The sequence below is a fragment of the Rhododendron vialii genome, chromosome 1a, assembly GCF_030253575.1.
Source record: "Rhododendron vialii isolate Sample 1 chromosome 1a, ASM3025357v1".
Classification (NCBI taxonomy): domain Eukaryota; kingdom Viridiplantae; phylum Streptophyta; class Magnoliopsida; order Ericales; family Ericaceae; genus Rhododendron; species Rhododendron vialii.
In genome coordinates, this window is record NC_080557.1 from 38,510,464 (window position 1) to 38,529,576 (window position 19,113).

Here is a 19,113-nt window from a genome sequence, read left to right on the forward strand (position 1 = left end):
ATGAAATCCATGAAAATTTGAGTAATTTTTGCAAGGGCCCAAAAGTTACTTTCGAAAAGTTGAAATCTGAACCCAACTCTTCCTATTTTTATTTCTACTAGTAAAAGTTTAAAACCACCCATACTAGGTCCCGTTCCAGAAATCTTTTTAAAAAATAAGAAGCTTATTTCACATTTTCAAACTCAAAAATAATATAAATGAAAAATATTTTTTCAATTTTTTTTGCATCATATAAAAAATCTCATCGAGATCTTTCAAACAAGATCCATATTGCATATTTTAAAATTTCAATAAGGCCATAATTTTTTAGCTTGAAATTGCCTTCTTAAAAAATAAGGATTTTTTTCTCTTTTCGGAACGGGCTCTACCTTTGATGGGAAAAGAAGAAAATCTCGGCAAAAATGTACTCTACTGGTAATCGAAAAATTATTCAATGCCCTTGGTGAGAGATCTAAAATAAGTGTGTAATGTGTGATTAAAAAAGGCTTGCGGCACCACGTGGCGGTGCCATAGTGCATGAAATTATCTCTCTTAGAGCATCTCCAATCCATCTCCATTTCTTCCAAAATAGAGGATGGATGTAACACATTGATGAGAGATTTTGTAATTTATTCCATTTTTTCTTCACTTTTTGTACTTTTTGGGAGAATCTTTGAGGGACGCATCGTCTTTTTTAGAGTTTGGAGGAATTTTGTACTCCAAATTTACTTTTGGTCCTTCATTTTTAGAGGACCAAACTCTAAAAAGGACGGTGGGTCCCTCAAAAATTCTCCCAAAAAATACAAAAAGTGAAGAAAAAAAAAAAATTATAAAATCTCCTCTCAATGTGTCACATCCATCCTCTATTTTGGAGAAATAGAGGTGGATTGAAGATGCTCTTAACAAAGCAGATCTAAAATAAGTGTGTAATATGTGATTAAAAAGTGCTTACGGCACCACGTGGCGGTGCCATAGTGCAGCAAATTATTTCTCTTAACAAAGCTTCACGGACACGTGATTGAAGGGGTATATCAGTAATTTCGAACACCCGCACACAGAATTTTTAAATCGCACTCCCAAACGGTCCCCAAAATTTGAATTCCAAAACCTCATCACGGTCGATCCCCCTTCCTCAAAATCTCTCTTCCCCTTCATTCAAACAACCCTTCTCTCTCTCTCTCTCTTCCTGCAAATCCACGCTCTATTTTCCTTCACGTCCATCTTCACTAAGTTCCTCCTCAAAACCCTAGACCTCGACACAGTCCACACAGCCCCAAACAATGCCGTTCATTACGGAGGCCGCGAGTGCGATCAAGAACCGGCTCGGCTTCCAAGACCAGTCTTCGGAATCCTCGATGCCCTCGGTCCGGAGCTCCCCGGACCTCCTCTTCAAGTCGGCCTCAGCGGTCCGGATCGCAGGGGAGAGGGATGAAAACGGCGAGGGGACTGTGAACCGGAGTTTCGAACTGAGCGAAGACCCGTCTTTCTGGAAAGACCACAATGTTCAGGTACAGCGAACATCTTTCACTATTATTGAGAGCGAGTATTTGTTTCCTCTGCATCTTGTTAGCATCGGTGTCAAAAATGTGAAGAAATTTCTGTATACAAAATAAAGATATTTATTTTGATTTAAAATTTATTGGGCCTAGTTTGTTTTGTTTCATTGAGCTATATTGTCTGGTTACTCACAAATTTAAGCACTTTTTCATTTACTTTGGCTACGGATGAATTATTTAGTGCCGACTATATTAAAGAAAATATATATATTATACGTAAAAAAAAGTGCAAAATTATAGTTTGAACCCCTCAACACATGGTGTAGCTGCCCTTGCTTGTTAGATTGCTCAGAAAATATCGATAGAGATAATGTAGGAGGAGTTACTTATAGGTCTGTTCAGTGAAAAACAATTATTGATGTTTGCCACCTAAGAGGTCACAAGGTTGGATCTCACAGAGGCCAATCATTCCAAACCTTGGGGCAACTAGAGGTTTATCTGGTTGTTAATTTCATGGTCTCGGGATTAGTCAAGGTGCACGTAAGCTGCCCCAGACACTAGGTGTTTTAAAAAATTAGTAGCTTGGTTTTAGGAGGTAGACGTTTATTTAAAGTGGTCCAGTAAAAGTTATGGATTTGACAATTAAGAACTATGATTCATATGGTATAGTATGCTTTGTCATATAACGTTCTCTCATCAAGCATGACTGGAATTGCACATATGTAATATGTTTGCTTCTAATTTGGAAGAATTTGGTAGCTCCTTAGTAATTTTTTTGTTTAGGTTTCATGGTCTGAAGAATTTGTCACAATTTGAACCAAAGTAATTCAATCTTGTTGATTTTTTACTCGATTGATGTACTTGTTTGATTTGCAGGTTATAATAAGAATACGTCCCTTGAGTAGTGCTGAGATATCAGTGCAAGGATACAGCAGATGTGTTAGACAAGATAGCTGCCAGACAATTACTTGGACTGGGCATCCGGAATCGCGTTTTACCTTTGATCTTGTTGCAGATGAGAATGTTAGCCAGGTAAACTCTAATTGCCTTTATTCTTTTTTAGTTGGTGAACTTTATATTTCACAGGCTTCATTTTTATGATTTATCAGGAGATGCTATTTAAATTGGCTGGTGTGCCTATGGTGGAGAACTGCATGGGAGGTTACAATAGCTGCATGTTTGCCTATGGCCAAGTCAGTGACCTCACTTATCTCTTTATTTCTTATTGGTTTTTCATTTAGTCTTATTTTTATTCTTCGTATGGTCAAGGGACTCTTTATATATGTTGAAATTTCCTCTATCGAGTTGAGTTTGGAAGTGGATTTTTTCTTTGCGATAGTCGGGGTATTTTGAGCGTGGTCTTGTTGCTTTGGTTATCTTTGTTTAGTGTATTATTTCTCTCGTTTATTGACAATACATTTTTCACATCATCACTTATTTGATGAGTAGCATTCTGACGCTCCATTGTTTATTGTTTTACTGTAGACTGGAAGTGGAAAGACTCACACAATGCTTGGGGACATTGAGGGAGGCACCGGAAGGCACAGCGTCAATTGTGGGATGACACCCCGAGTCTTTGAATACTTGTTTTCTAGTATTCAAAAGGTATGTGTTGCTTGGATTGAAAATACACTTCAAATTTGAAACGGATAAAAAATCTGAGTGTCTTATGGGAAGAAATATTTCTTTAGAATGGTGTTTTTCTAATTGTTATCCTCTTCTTGGTTGTTGTGAAGAAGAAACCTTGAGATTTAGATCGAAATTAATATTAAGTAGTTCTCCATTGTGGGGAATAATTTTCTGATGATACATTCATCCTGGTGTTATGAGGATGCATAGGGACTATACCTCTCCCATGATAGAGAAGATATCTTTCCCTCTATCTCCTAAAGTATTTTTGTTAAGTTTGGTGGTATCCCTTGGCATAAATCTGTTACATCTGTCTTCCACTCCTAGACCAGGCCTTTAGAAAGTCTAAATAAAAGGCTTTTGAATACGGCACATATGGCTATATGCGCGTGGAGACTTTTGGATGGCACATTAATAGTAATTTTCAAACAAAGTACCATTTTTTCAACCCATCTTTCACCTTTTGAGGCCTTTAAATCAAGGTAACTGCTCAAGCTTCTATATGTTTTATGCCAAGATTTTATTGCCAACTTTCACATTTCCATTGTTTTGTAACAGGAAAAGGAGGCACGCAGGGAAGAAAAGTTAAAATTCACGTGCAAATGTTCTTTCTTAGAAATATATAATGAACACATTCTCGATCTTTTAGATCCATCATCCACCAATTTACAGGTACTAATCACTAAACTGTGGAGATTTTCTTCTGTTTCTTTGTAATTTTCTTTCTATTGCTCTACATGCACATACTATGTTTTCTGTTCATGGAAATGACAACTCGAAATTCTCTCTCCACCATAGATAAGAGAAGACACCAAGAAAGGGGTTTATGTGGATAATCTCACCGAGGTTGAAGTTTCAAGGGCTCGAGATGTGATTCAACAACTTGTACAAGTATGCAATTAGCATCATTTATTTTGCTCTTCCATTCATGCATGACTCCAACAAGTCATTAACTTTTTTTCCTCCATCTTACCAATTACTTTATCTGGGGTAGTAGGGATACTTATAGCCTCTGGCTATAGTTTCTACCATACAATGAAATGAAATCTGATGCTTTAGAGGATTTGCAGCATCTTGACCTGGCCGTATGTCATTGATCATCTATCTACATCTGGTCTCTTGTTCATTTTTTAAGGACTGATTAGAATGAAAAGTCTGCTGGAGCTCATTACGGTCTGTCTTCAAGCAGATAAGAGCTTAGGGTGGACAGCCAAATTGACTATCACTCTTGAGGTTGCCTTAGCTGCTTGTTGGAAAACAAAATCAGGTGGAGGAAAGCCAAAAAAAACTTGTTTCCTAACCTTTGCAAGAATAAAGGTGGCTAATGTTTGATTGGTTCGCTCTTAAACAGGAATGTCCTAAGGTGAAGTTGATTTCAAAAACAGTGAGCTGAAATTAAATTCTAGGCTCTCTTTATATCTCGATATAATATGTTGACTATCAACTTTTGTCATCACAAGCCCCCCCTGAAGTTTACTAAACTTAAAACGCTCTTCATTTTCAAGTTTATTTTTTCTTGTGGATGTTCCACATGCTGTTGGACTAACTTTGTAGTATTATATCTGTCTTTCAAGGAACAAACAATCCTCATGCTATAATACAATCATGTTTCAGGGTGCAGCAAACAGGAAGGTGGCTGCAACTAACATGAATCATGCAAGTAGTCGTTCTCATAGTGTGTTTACATGCATCATTGAAAGTAAGGTGAGCAATCATCATCTCCCTTATTTCCTCTCTGTAATGTCCAAGATTCTCGATGTCCCTATTTCTTCAATGGGTTTTCCTTGGATGTTGTGGTTCTAATCAACATTTCTTGTTTAGTGGGAATCTCAGGGCGTAACTCATCATAGGTTTGCTCGGCTTAATCTTGTGGACTTAGCCGGTTCTGAAAGGTAACAACACTGAATAAAGTGGGTTAACTAATTGAGAATAAAGCATTCGTGGTTGACAACTTGATTGAATCATATACAGTTGGTTAACAAAATCGTCAACCTTTTGTAAAATCACAGGCAGAAAAGTTCTGGTGCTGAAGGGGAACGTCTAAAGGAAGCTACAAATATCAATAAGTCTCTTTCAACATTAGGGTTTGTTCTCCGTCCTTTTCATTAATACTCTTTGAAGTTGATTTAAAGTAAATCATGTGTCTTTTTGAATGTTGATGTTGAATTTCAGCCTAATTGATTTTTTCCCCTTAAATTGTGTCTTACTGTTCTCATTCTGGGATCTGTAGGCTTGTTATTATGAACCTTGTGAATATGTCTAATGGGAAATCACTCCATGTTCCCTACCGCGATTCAAAGCTTACATTTTTGCTTCAGGTGAATAAATGAAACTTGTCCTAGATAATCTTGTCAGTATTAAACTTGCTTGTTTTACTTAGGAAGTATACGATCATCAGATGTGGCATGGGTCGTGAGGCTATTTCAGAAACAATAACTTCTTGTTTTCGTTTCAGGATTCTCTGGGAGGGAACTCAAAAACAAGTATAATTGCAAATATTAGTCCATCTACTTGGTCAGTGTTTCCTGTTTTATATTGCTTCTTTTTTTCTGCCTCTGGCTTTGCTATCCATCCAAATGGTACAAGCAATTTTTTATGGATGAATTGTTTGACCTCATATGCTTAATTGGTTCATTTTCTTAAACCTCTGTAAACTTCTGCTGACTCAATCTAAAACTTTAGACTCTAAAGGAATTGTAGTTTTGCCAAAATTGTAAACTTGGCAAGCCTCATTTACAACCATATCTTTTGTTTTCAGAAGTTCGGTTCTTCCTTTATTGGTGCGATAACCACATACCTAATGAGCTATTACTTGGGTCCTTGCAGCTGTTCGTTAGAGACTCTAAGCACATTGAAGTTTGCACAACGGGCTAAATTCATCAAGAACCATGTATGTTATTTCTACCAGTTCATTTTATATCCACTTGTTTCACTTACCATCTCAAGATTGGATGGAAAGTTACTTGGCCCTACAAAAATAATACCTGTCTGAGTGGATACATGAACTTAACTTAACCCCTTGAACATGTATTTCAGGTCCAATTTTTGATTCCTCTGTTTTGTTGAGGTTTGGATCTCAGTTGTGATTGATTGTGAACTTTTGGCTTACAGGAGAATGCTTTTGGTCTTCTAACTATATTGCCTTCGCAACTGTTGATTATTTATTCCTCTACTTATTTTTGTGGAGCTATAACAAATTAAGATTTGCTTTCTCTTTTAGGCTATTGTGAATGAAGATGCTTCTGGTGATGTACTTGCCATGCGGGTGCAGATCCAACAACTTAAGGTATTATGCAGTCTGACTTTTCCATGTAACCTTTATTAAGATACAATGCTTAAATAAACTGTTTGATCAAATCTTGCAAATTGGCCAATGAGGTACATTAACAATCTACCGAAAGCAACATAATATCTAAATTTCCTTCAAAACGTGGGATTTGTTTCAATTTTTCTGTACATGACATTTACATCTCGAGTGGTTTGCATGTTAGCCACATTCCATCGCTCAAATGCCATGTTATGCCCATGTTTTGTGTCCAAGACAAACCTAAGTCGCATAATGCGCGTGCGCATGAGTGAATGCTTCTTTCAAAAACATCCCAAACTACTAAAATTTGCAAGAGCATCGGTTGATAGCGTGATCTCAAAGCGAGGATTGAAGGTGAGAGCGGAGGGTCTACTGAAGGATTATGTGACTAAGAGACAAACATCATACACATAGATTTTGATGTAACCTGAGTTTTGTACATCTGCAGCTTTCTAGTGATATTTCCATGCTCAAACTACTGTAAATATGATTTTGCATGGTTATTTGTCAAAGTCTTGACATGATTTTGCATGCTAGATCTTTAATTTCTTATGATGCTACTGGAAGTGCTTATCACAATGCCCAATGACGTTTATTCAAGATTTATTTCATGAGTCAGATTTTGTCCACAACAGAAAGTTATAGTGTCAGATTTTAGAGCTGATAAAAAAGTTATAGCCAACTTCAAAAGCTTTTATCTTATACCGTTTCTACTGATTTGAAGATTTCTACTGATTTGAAGATGTTTGTTTATCACTTTTATCTTATACCATTTCTACTGATTTGAAGATGTTTGTTTATCCTTGATCTGTGTTATCTGCAGAAAGAAGTATCTCGGCTGAGAGGTCTAGCCAACGGTGAAGTTGAAAACCATGAAAGTGAAGCCTTGACAGTATCCTTTCCAGGTTCTCCAGGATCCTTTAAGTGGGAAGGCCTACATGGATCACTCAGTCCTCTTATTTCTGATAAACGGGTGTCACAGGTATATACTGTCCTTTGTCAAGATTGAGGAAACATTTCTGACATGTTGGGTATAAAAAGTTTTCTTTACCTTTTCCAGAAGAAGGAATATGAAGTAGCCCTTGTTGGTGCTTTTCGAAGGGAGAAGGATAAAGACACTGCTTTGCAAGCTTTGGCTGCTCAACATCAGGCAGCTATGCAGTTGGTACGTCCAAAAGAATTGACACTTCATGTTTCAAGACATAATTCAACTCAAAGAATTTAATATGTGACAGAAAGATCTTGGTACTTCTTTCTTTAGGAGAAATAATTGGCTCATACACGTGTATCATGCAGCCATCCGCCATCTTAGTTTTTATTTTTGCTTACACAGCATGCGGCATTAGAACATGACAATCTTCCTTTTCCACATTTTTTTTTTCCCCGTTTCCAAATCAGGCCAAACAGCGAGAAGATGAGATACAAGGTTTAAAAATGAGATTGCGGTTTCGAGAATCTGGGATAAAGAGGCTTGAGGCAGTTGCTTCCGGAAAGATATCGGCTGAGACACATTTGTTAAAAGAAAAGGAGGAGCACTTGAAGGAAATAGAGGTCCTACGTTCCCAGGTAGACAGGAACCAGGAAGTGACCAGATTTGCCATGGAAAATTTGCGGCTAAAAGAAGAAATCAAAAGGCATGTAATTTTAGTTCTCATATTAGTTTTCTTCCAAGAATTATATGATACAACCATGAAATCACACCCATCGCTACACTTGGAGACACCTAACACAACAAGGTCTTGATTTGGTGTGTTTTAATGAACCCATTGATGGTATCACTAGTATAATCATTAATGGGCTCACATTAGCTTGAAAATGTGAAACGTTTATACTGTCTAATTCAAATTCATGAGCCAACATGCAGAGTGAAGTCTTTTTATGAAGAAGGTGAACGGGAGAGGATGAATGAGCAGATCATGATATTACAGAATAAGGTGTCGAAATTGATAAAACAACATTCCTTTCCCTGCTCCTGTTTTCACCTCAAACTTGTTTCTCATTAGTTATATGGCCATGGTTTTTGCTTACGAAGCTTACATATAGAGTTAATTTTGCAGTTGCTAGAAGCCCTCGATTGGAAACTTATGCATGAATCAGAGCCCTCCATCATTCAGGTTCTTCCCAAGCTCTTTTAGATACCGAGAAGATGGATCTTTATCTAATTTTGGCGAAGTTTGTATGTTGTTTATCAATTATCATTGTTTATCGACATTTTCTGGCTGTAGAAAGGAAATTCAAACATGGCAACTGATATGCATGGAGATGGTAACTTACTGGTATCCTCACAGGTAATTCAGTTATTAAGTATCAACAAATAACAGAAACAGTCAAGAAAACTCAGAAGACAGACTGAATTAATTTTGGTTTCCCATCCATCCAGTAGCCATTGCCAATAATTTTGAATTGTAGTGATCAAAAGACAGACTGTGTGATGAAAACAGGAACACAATGTCGTTAAGAGTCTAAATCGAAGAAAATTAGGTTCATTTTTATTTTCTTTTGGATGGATGAGAAACCAAAGAATATTGAATAGATTGAAACTATCTAGATAAACATTGCGTAGACATATGTCTAAAGAATAGGGTGTGTGAAACTGCAGGTTAAAGGAGTGCCATGTGTCAACATGATTGGCAGATTATCATTTGAATTTGGATTTTGACTGTAATATGATTATTGACCTACATTACTTCTAATTGCTACATTATCATGTGGATGCAGGCTTCAATTTTAGCTTGTTTTCACAATATTATCATTCGCCTTTGTTTTTACTTCACTGTCGATGGGCATCAATATTGATTACTTGTCAAGTTTAAGTACTCTCAATTGTTCTCTTTTCATTTTATTATTTGTTTATATTGAACAGGGGGCAGGATCACCTTGGCGCCTGAATGACGAAAATGAGTTCCTCCGCATGCAGGTAATCTGCTTTGAACCAAAGTTATGTTTGTTTACAACTTTGAACATGGTTGTATATTAGTTGTCTCACCGACGACAAACTTCGTTTACAATCGTTGGAGCTCCATTACAGGCTATTCAAAACCAATCAGAGATTGACATGCTACGGAAGAAACTGGGCTTCTGCCTTGAAGAGAAAGACAATTTGGAAAGGTAATAGTTCCCATTTATTTGGAATCTTCCGAGTTTCAATCTTTGAATGATTATTCTACCTGTTCTCCCTCTGTCTCTTTTGCGTAAATTCGGTATCCGTAACTGCTGGGGATGCAATTCTAAGTTTCTGACTGTCAGATTCAACCGAGTCTCCTGTTTAAAACGCAAGTCAAATGCTTAGGTATAGTGAACTGGACTAGTGAGTCATATTTCAGAACCTTGATTAGTGTCGGAATTAGTGTCGTGTCTGACACGAATAAGTAACAAATTTGGAAGAGTCTCTGTAATATAGATTTGCCTTTTATTCCTAAACTCGATGATGCTTCCCTATTAAGACCGAAAATAGTTTTATCAAGAAAAGGAAATGTTGGGTTCTTTCTTTAGTTTTCTATGGATTTACAATACATGAAATGATCCGTCTCTTCATGGCCGCCACGTTCTCTAACTAAGAAACTTGCAGGAATGTTAACGACCTGGTAACAAAACTAGAAGCAGAGAAATCTTCAAAACCGCAGGAGGACGATACACAAAAATCGCAATTTGAGCTTCCCAATATTGCTCCGAATGATCACATAGAGCTTCAGACGATGGTTGATGCCATTTCAGGTGCAAGCCAAAGAGAAGCAGAAGCTCATGAAACAGCAATTATCTTGGCCAAAGAAAATGAAGAATTGCGGATGAAGCTTAAGGTCTTAATTGAGGACAACAACAAACTGATAGAACTGTATGAACACGCAGTTTCTGAGAGAGCTGACAAAGGCATGGATGAAGTTCAGAACAGTCAGGAATACAAGGAAGATCACTGTAATCATTTCGGTGAATTTGCTGAAGAGAAGGAGCTAGGGGGGAAAAGAGAAGTTGAGAACTTAGAGCATCAACTTATGGAAATGCATGAAGAGAATGAGAAATTATTGGCACTGTATGAGAAAGCCATGCAAGAACGGGATGAATTCAAAAGAATGTTTTCTTCTGGAGGACAAAATATCGTTGAAACTAAAGGAGAATTCAGCTGCCCTGAAAAGCTTGTTGAAGTGGATGGAGGCAGAACTCTTGAGTTAGAGAAAACCAACACATCAGATGAACGTGAAATGCAGGAAACAGATTTCCCCAACTTGGATGCACAGGATGGGTCCCACCCATGCAATGAAGATCCTCGGGAAGATACAGAGAATGATCTTATGGACGTTGAAGATGATTCTGACTCAGAAAAGAAGTCCCTGGAAATCAATATGACAAAGGTGTCTGAAGATTTGGGTTTGGTTAGAATGAAGCTGGACATAGCCCAAGAGAAACTTCTAAATTCCGCAGAAACTCTCAGTTCATTTGTGTCACTTGAGAAGACAATTGCTGAGGTTGATGATCTATCTAAAGAAATTGAAGTTATAGAAGATGCCATTCAGACGAAGCAGCAGGAATATGCATCCCTCAAACTTATTTCTTGTGATACGCACGAAAGAAGAGATCTAATTGATAGAAAATTGATGGCTCTCAAATACTCATTATCGAGCTTTTCTTCTTCAGTTGGTTACTTTGAGCAGCGTGAAGTTCAAACAAGGGAAAGATTCAATGCCTCTTTGTCTTACTTGGATCGCAAGAAAGAGGAATTAGCTTGTCTTCAATCGCGTAAGAATGAAATTGAGGATGCTAAGAAAAAGTTCCGACAGCTTGAAGATGAATTGACAAACAACATTGCGCATTTGAATTCAAAAATAGAAGAGGAGAACCTAAAACGAGAAAATGAAAAGGTTCTTTTTGCAATTGATAATCTTGAGAAAACAGCTGTTATCCAGTCTCAAAGAAACTGGCATTTGAGTGGTAAGGCTACTGAGTTACTCAAGTCTGAGGAAGAGAAGACCAAGGCACAAATTGAGATGATACAAGCGCGAGAAAAGCTTGGAATCATGAGAAAGGAAAGTGAAGACTTGAACAGGAAATTTAAGAAAGTGGAGAGTGAAATGCAGGTTGTTGAAACGGAGGTACAAAAGGGTTTGAATTCTGTGGAGGAGATGGAGCACAAGCTTCAGACCGTCGTTCAAGAAAAAGAGATGGTGTTGGAGATGAAGGAGAATGGAAGCAGTGAAGCTGAAAATATGATTCTTGAGTACCATCAAAGGACATTTGAAGCAGATTTGAAAGAGGAAGAGGTAAAGATCTTGGATGAAGAATTGCAGCGAGAACTTGACCGAGTAACAAAGTTACAGAAAGCAAAGGCTGAAGCTAATGAGAAGAAGAGCCAACTCTTGGGGTTCGTGAGGTGCGAGTCATGCTTGGAAGAGATCCAAGATATTAGGATGTCAATTCAGGAGTTGAAGTCATTACTTGGGACCTGAAATGTTGAAACTTTGGTTTTCGCTGTCTTCACCCAGTGAGCCAAACTGGGTAGTTTCTGCATTCTTCTTAAGAATGCCATGCACTGATGAGCTGGGCAATGTAACTTCTTTTTGATGTAGATGGGTAAATTCTCCTCTGCCATTTTTTGGATTCTTATCATATTGATAAGAAGAGGGAAATAACATTTTAGACAAGGTGATCTGATGTTTATAAGCGTACCTGAACCTTCTGTTCATGGTTTATGTAGCTTTTGTGGTGTAACTATTCCGTGGTCATTGCGTCATCTTTTTTTTGTCAACACGTGTATTATTATTAGTTTTTTGATAACTCAGGTGTCTAGGTCACCAACCACACACCTATCTCAAAAGCCTTTCTTTGAAGAGTGAATTTTCACCGATGAAAGACCTACTCCTCCATCTCCCTACAACAGCTTTGACCCCGTTTTGCGTTCATTTTGATGATCAGATTCATTCACATAACAAACTTCGTCACGCAAAAAAACCCACTTAATCGGATATTGATTAATATGTGGTGAAAGCAGATTTATATAGAAACAAAATGGGTTGACACACTAACTTACAACTTGGAGAGCACATCTTTTCAATTTCCCATTCTTCCTTTTTTCTTTTTCTTTTTTGCCCTTTTTGTTTTTGTGTGTTTTGTTCATATTTTTTGAATTGTTATTATATTTGTGTCTTATTTTTTTGGATTAAATTACCCGTCTCAACGAGAGAAGTTTAGAAAGTAAAAAATTATGATCGAAATCAAAAAAAATTCCAGAAGACCAAAAAATATCCAAGTCTTTTTTGTCTGAAGTGACATCTTTGATTTTTTTCAATATCAATTTTCATTTTTATATTTTTAAATTTATCTCGTTGAGACGAATGATTAATTCTAAAATTATGACCATGAGCTAAACAAAAAGTCTGCCAAAAAGTAAAAATAAAAAATAAAAAATAAAATACCAGAAATATACTAGAGTCGGGAAGAATGGAGCCTTCTTGCGCTCCGATTAAGTCAAAATCCAAAACAAATATAGAAGGCACCAAGGCACATGACACACGACAGACGTGAGCTTTGTCAAAACGGCGTTGACCGGAAGTTTCCCAAAAACGACGTCGCTCGTACTAAATAATAATTTGCATCTTAAACCTGCGAGGTCTATTGAAAATGTGATTTTGTCAAATTGCGAGCTCGTTACGGTTTATATTTATGATCACAACTGTTCATGTTGCATAGATTATTAAGAAGATAAATCTTGTGAAAATATTATTTGAATCAAGTTCTGATTGACATATAATCGGACACGATAAAAGCGAATTTGTTTTTGCAAAAATAAACTTGGCCACACAGTATCAACCCCGTTCGGCTAGAGGGAGACGGAGAGAGAAAGGTGGTTTAGGAGAAAACGATGTCCCCCGTGTTTATCCGGAACTGCAACGGGAATTCGTCAAAATTGTGATCTGGTTTCGATTTTTCCCTATGATCGAAATTGTTTTAGTTTTAGAGCTTGTCAAGAAGATAAAGAATGTCAAAGATCATTTGAATCGAATGCCGATTGATACATAATCAGAGACGATCAAAGTGAATTTGTTTTTATGAAAATAGATTCTGCCTCACTGTGTCAAACCCTTTTTGACTGTCTCTCCAAGCTGAAGGACAGAGACAGAAACCGAGTAGAGGGGGCTTAGCGTTGAACCCCCCCCCACCCCACCGTCGTCGTCGCCGCCGCCGCCGCTCACGGTCATCATCACCCTCCGGTGAATCAGATTTGGGCTGCGACCACTTTGGAGAAGATTTAGGATTGTATTTGTTACGAATTTGCATAATGGCTTCTTTCATGCATTCCCCCTCCCTCCAATCTCTCAAAGTTTATCCGGGAGGCCATTCTTTCTCCTCCGGGAGGGTGTACCGGACTCGAATCCTCGAAAAGAACACACCTTGCATCGTCTCTGCTTGTACTCCGAAATTGCATAAAGATCTTCCCCTTGCATCACCTGAGGTACTCGATTCTTAATTTTTGCTACCATCTCTTTTTCTTTATAAGCTTTCTGTTATGCATTCAGTAATTATTTGGCAACTCTCTACAAATCCGATGGGTACCCGCCCCGCCTATTTGGAGGTGGATATTACCCAAATTTTTATCCACTAGTAGCGGATATGGTGGAACTTAAAAAATCCCCGCTCGAATATGGGGCGGGTATGATTGTGTGATACCCATCTCCGAATACCCGTATCCGCCCCATTTCCGATAACATATGTGTATCAGTGGATGTAGATTGTACACATATGTAATGTGTGTATATACTTAGAGGTGAAAAAAATATTCATGGATGGTATTTGTTTGTGAATGGTTTTTTTTTTTTTTTTTTGCGACCTTCTATTCTTTTTTAAATTTAAGTAGTACTTTTATGTTCTTGTAGCACACATGAATTGTTTTTTTTTTTTTTTTTCAAATCCTATCATTCTTTCTTGTTGAAGTAGTTTGGATACGTGTTACCCGAATATACCCGATCTTCCTTCGGAGACGGGTATGGTGGATTGTCCACTGTCCCTTTTGGGTATGGAGGTGGGGATGGGGAAGAGTTCTCACATTGGGGATCGAAGGTGGAATAGGGTCCCCCGACCCATACGTACCCGTTGCCATCCGTAATTTTTTGATAGTCATGTGTCCAGGTCAGCTTACGCGCATCTCAACTAATCCTGGGGATCATAAACCCACCGTCCACTAGCCGGGGCCTCACTTGGAGCCAGAGCAAATGCTCCATATGGATTCGTCCCGAAGGAGTTGATAGCACCTGAGAGGTTTCGAACTTGAGACATTAGGAGGGAGCAAACCCCTAAGTTCTGGGCCTTGACCACTAGGCCAACCCATTGGGTTATATGCATTGAGTAATTTGCTGCTGGATTCTAGCCCCTTTGGATTGAGTGATTTGGTAAAAAAAAGAACAGAAAGAGTAGATATTCTCACCACACCAGATTTGAGTGATTTGGTGAGAAATGCAAAAAAAAGAAGAAGAAGATATTTTTTGATTGCCTCATTTTCCTTTGTCGTCGAAATGGTGAGGTTTTGGTGAGAAAGGGATTGCTTTACTAATCACACCCTTTCTCACAATCCGAAGTGGATGTTAAAGTTACAGGTATGTTGAGAATAAGATGTTGATTGTATGATAGTCGGAAACATTTGAAGCTATAGAATTGTTAAGGGATGCACTTGAGATATCGGACCTATACATACTGTGTGATTGATACAAGTTGAGGAATATCTGATCTACTGCGTAGCTTGAGTTAATATGCATTGGAAGATGCAGTTGCTGGTAATACAATGGTGTATCGTGGATAAACCCAAATACTTACATTGCTAGATGGCATGATCCTGTCATCATATACAATGAATTTAACGGATTCTACGAGATGTATGACTTTGAAATTTATCTTGCATAAAATCGTTCCGAATACAAACACGAGTTTAGAAAATGGTATGTCATTCGCTTTTGGCATGAGAGGACAAAGTCATTACTTTGTCTGGATGCATTTGAGCTGGGTAATGAATTTAGGGTTTCAATTTGGCCCATCTTTCTGTGTCCTGACACCATAGCATACAGATGGTCCATTTAGCATTTGTCTTTCTTTTTGGGAGAAGGGTGGTTATGAATTGGAGCCTAGAAATTCATTCTCTAGGGTTTCGGTTGCTTGTTTCCATTCTAGTAGTACCCTTACGTGATCATTAACCTTTTCTGCATTTTGTTGAAAGTCGTGAAGTAATTGGAAGGTTTGTCTATATTTTGCACCTATATCTTCTGTTTAATGCCTAATCGAGAAGCTTATATGATGTTTGTTGGCCAGTTTTTGGTTGTTTCAATTATTGCTGTTTGATCATATCACCACCCGACTTCACCAAGAAAGGCTTATCACGAAGTCTTCTTGGCATCATATTTGAGAGTTTATGACCAATCGTTGTTGCTTTCGTTCTCCTTTGTTTTTTTTCCCTTGTCAGATGACTCGACTTTTCTTTTTTTAAATGGATGAAATATCTAACAAATTCAATTCTAGGTTGGTATGTTGTTAGACAATGTGAAGTGGGATGACAAAGGTTTGGCAGTTGCAATAGCCCAAAATGTTGACACAGGAGCCATCTTAATGCAAGGCTTTGTGAACAGGGATGCACTAGCAACAACCATATCTTCTCGGAAAGCTACATTCTACAGCAGGTCACGGTCACAATTATGGACAAAGGGGGAGAGTTCTATGAATTTCATTAATATTCATGATGTCTTCCTTGATTGCGACCGTGACTCTGTAAGTTCTGATCACTTCCAGTAAAACTTATTATCACCTGTATTTATATTATTTCGTCTCATTTGGAACTTATTGTCAGATAATATACCTTGGGACGCCTGATGGCCCTACTTGCCACACCGGAGCAGAAACTTGCTATTACACATCAGCTTTTGATTTCTTGAAAAATTCACAGGTTTTCTTTTGTTTTACTTTCTTTTACCCGGATTTCGTAATTTCAAGTAATTGATGGGTTCTATATTTTCTGATTAAATTTTGATTTCCATTGGGTATAGTAGGTCGGGGAAAGCAAGATGGCTTTAACAACTTTGTACTCGTTGGAATCTACAATCTCCCAACGGAAAGCAGAACTAGCAGAACCACAAATAGGGAAACCATCGTGGACAAAACGACTTTTGACTGACGACAAGTTGCTGTGCTCAAAAATCCGGTATCATGACTGATATATGACATTTAAATCAGTTTTTCCCTACTCCAGTTTTTTTTTTTTGTCAGAAGCCGTACATTTTTTCTAGAAAGAAGACAGTTATTAGAGCAAATATGGTACTAATAAAAGTCATCTTGTAAAATTCTTTAGTAGCTTTTATGAGTTCTGTCTTCTGGGTGAGATTCAACTTTATATGATTACAAGTCTGAAATATTCTTCACAGGGAGGAGGCGGATGAGTTGTGCCGAACACTGGAGGAAAAGGAGGACAAGTCAAGGACGGCCTCAGAAATGGCAGATGTGCTTTATCATGCCATGGTTCTGTTGGGGCTCAGAGGTGTTAAAGCAGAAGAGGTTTTGCAAGTCCTTAGACAAAGATTTTCACAATCAGGAGTTGAGGAGAAGGAAAGTCGCAAACCATAATTTTAAGCATTGAACTTATCACAAGTTGAATCGTTCATTGGGCCACCAGATTTTGCACTTTTAAGCCAATCATGGTAATTTCAAATCAAACTGGCTATATTGTGTTCGTAATCCTGCTTATTGACAGCAATTTAGTAACATCTCAATTTACTTGTGTTATCCTTAGTCTATGACTCTATGCTAACGTTCAATCCTACTCTTGTAGTGATGCATTAAAAATAATGTTGTAGTGATTTGTATACTTAAAATCACCTTCACTTAATTTCAAGTGGCTTGGAGCCTCATCATTTTGGTACGTGGCCTTAAACCCTTTTGCATTGTTGGAAAACTGTATTAAGGTGGAATTTTTTTTGCACTCTTGATACTCAAATTTTCTTATATGGTTTATGTGGATTCTAGATTTTATCTTGTCAGCTGTTTATGTGTATTCTATGTTGTTCTTGCACCTGTATAAGTTGTTTCCAAAGTAGGATTTGTTCATGTTTTGTTACTTTTTTTCTTAGAGAGTTGGTTTTGTTTTGTTTGAGGCCTAAGGGCACCAACCGGTACATGGATGATAGAAGGTGTACATCCACTGTAGTACATAAATCCTGTTGTTGCTAGGGTAAACAAGCCCGACGTGGGCTAGCCTCTAGTAATACCATTTGATTGATGGGTTTGGAGTGGCAGCTTGGTTGCAACGCAGTTGCCCAATTGACCTATGTTATGAGAACCACATTGTGCCAAGCATGGTCCTCTATAAAAAGATTTCTGTGGGTTCGCAATGCACTGGACATAAAACTACTTCTTGCCTGCGCCCGACCACACATAGCTCCAACTCCTTCTGTCTTTCCGTGGAATGGCAAGGATCGGATATTTGAAGGTTATGTTCCTTCAAGGCCCCTTGCCTCCACACCTGCCATCAGTGCGCTGCTCCAAGGCTCCATACCAACTTGTGCAATCGACTTGTCTCTCTGACCCATTGGTCTAATAATGTTAAGGCCGAAACAACAGACTCTCTCTTAAGGGGTTTTCTGATGGAGTATGATGTGGTGGTTTGTTTGCTCGGCATAAAAGGATAAACGACGAGATCTCGTAACATTGAAAGAGGGGTGGGGAAGGAAAGCTTCTTTTGAAATAACTACTCCTGCCAAAACTCGAGAAGAAAGTGTGGGCTGGCTGCTGCTGCTCTCTCTCCGACATTGCTATGGTTGCCCACTATAAGTACTTTTTATGCTTAACAGCATTGCCAATTTTGTGGTGACTTAAGATTGCCATGACTTCTTTCACAAATAATATGGTTCAAGATTGTAGCAGATGATAAGGATCAAGATTTGATGTAGCACGAGTTTCTTTGAGCCAAATATACTCGTCACTACTGGTCTGAAACTCTCCAATCTCTCTGGATTTCGGGAATAGATATTAAGCATTTAGCACGGAGCTTCTCGAGTCGTGGAGATTTCTTTAGTATGATCCAAATCTTTACATATTGTGTTAGTAGCTTGAGACTGAATGTGTGGCTTGTTGTACTTTTGCAAGAAACGGATCCAAGTACCAGCCCTATCGGAGGTAACCTCCGACATGGCTCTGCCCCTGGGCCCTGCCCTTTGTGTCAAAACTGGTACAGGTTTAATTTTTGTTGCAGAATCGTAGTTGGAATTTGGGGTGGATCTGCGGATGTTTTTGCATGTGGCCGCATTTGTCTGGTCGGTGAATTAGTTGACGAATAAATTTCAAGATGGCCGGAGTTTTGCTTGTTCTCAGCTCAGGGGTAAATGGCATACCCGCCACCTTCATATATATGCAAACGATGTGCTCTATCTCCACTCATTTACTAGATACGTAACGGGACTATATGTCTTTTTTTTTTACGAAAGTTGGCAGACTGCTTTTCTCAATTTGAATTTGTGCATGTTTCACTTGGCGGCGAGCTTTGAAATATGAACGGCTCAAACCATCTCACACAGAGTCCGTAAGAGAGAAACTGAACCGTGTAGTCCCATTTTTTAGATGGCAAAGAAGTTGCCTACTTAGGTGATAATTGTGAAAGAAAAATGATTTTTGGACTCTTTTTTTAGTTGATAATTGTGAAAGAAAAATGATTTTTGGACTCTCCCTTTCACTTAATAAACTTTT

At 38.2% G+C, this 19,113-nt stretch overlaps 2 protein-coding genes across 2 annotated transcripts; both read left to right on the top strand.

Moving 5' to 3' along the window:
• The first annotated feature begins 1,005 nt into the window (after positions 1 to 1,005).
• Positions 1,006 to 12,252, top strand: LOC131307885 (kinesin-like protein KIN-12E). Its single transcript, XM_058334653.1, has 22 exons — positions 1,006 to 1,487; positions 2,352 to 2,507; positions 2,585 to 2,668; positions 2,961 to 3,080; positions 3,663 to 3,776; positions 3,903 to 3,995; positions 4,719 to 4,808; positions 4,926 to 4,996; positions 5,114 to 5,188; positions 5,335 to 5,422; positions 5,560 to 5,618; positions 5,931 to 5,994; positions 6,325 to 6,390; positions 7,235 to 7,393; positions 7,472 to 7,576; positions 7,810 to 8,045; positions 8,276 to 8,345; positions 8,469 to 8,525; positions 8,637 to 8,699; positions 9,275 to 9,328; positions 9,440 to 9,519; positions 9,980 to 12,252. The coding sequence occupies exons 1-22, from the start codon at positions 1,260 to 1,262 to the stop codon at positions 11,847 to 11,849; spliced, it is 4,002 nt and encodes a 1,333-aa protein (XP_058190636.1). The 5' UTR covers positions 1,006 to 1,259; the 3' UTR covers positions 11,850 to 12,252.
• Positions 12,253 to 13,203: 951 nt separating this feature from the next.
• Positions 13,204 to 17,305, top strand: LOC131307959 (histidine biosynthesis bifunctional protein hisIE, chloroplastic-like). Its single transcript, XM_058334768.1, has 5 exons — positions 13,204 to 13,852; positions 15,904 to 16,149; positions 16,229 to 16,324; positions 16,428 to 16,579; positions 16,800 to 17,305. Exons 1-5 carry the CDS (start codon positions 13,679 to 13,681, stop codon positions 16,996 to 16,998), a joined length of 867 nt encoding a protein of 288 aa, XP_058190751.1. The 5' UTR covers positions 13,204 to 13,678; the 3' UTR covers positions 16,999 to 17,305.
• Positions 17,306 to 19,113: the final 1,808 nt, after the last annotated feature.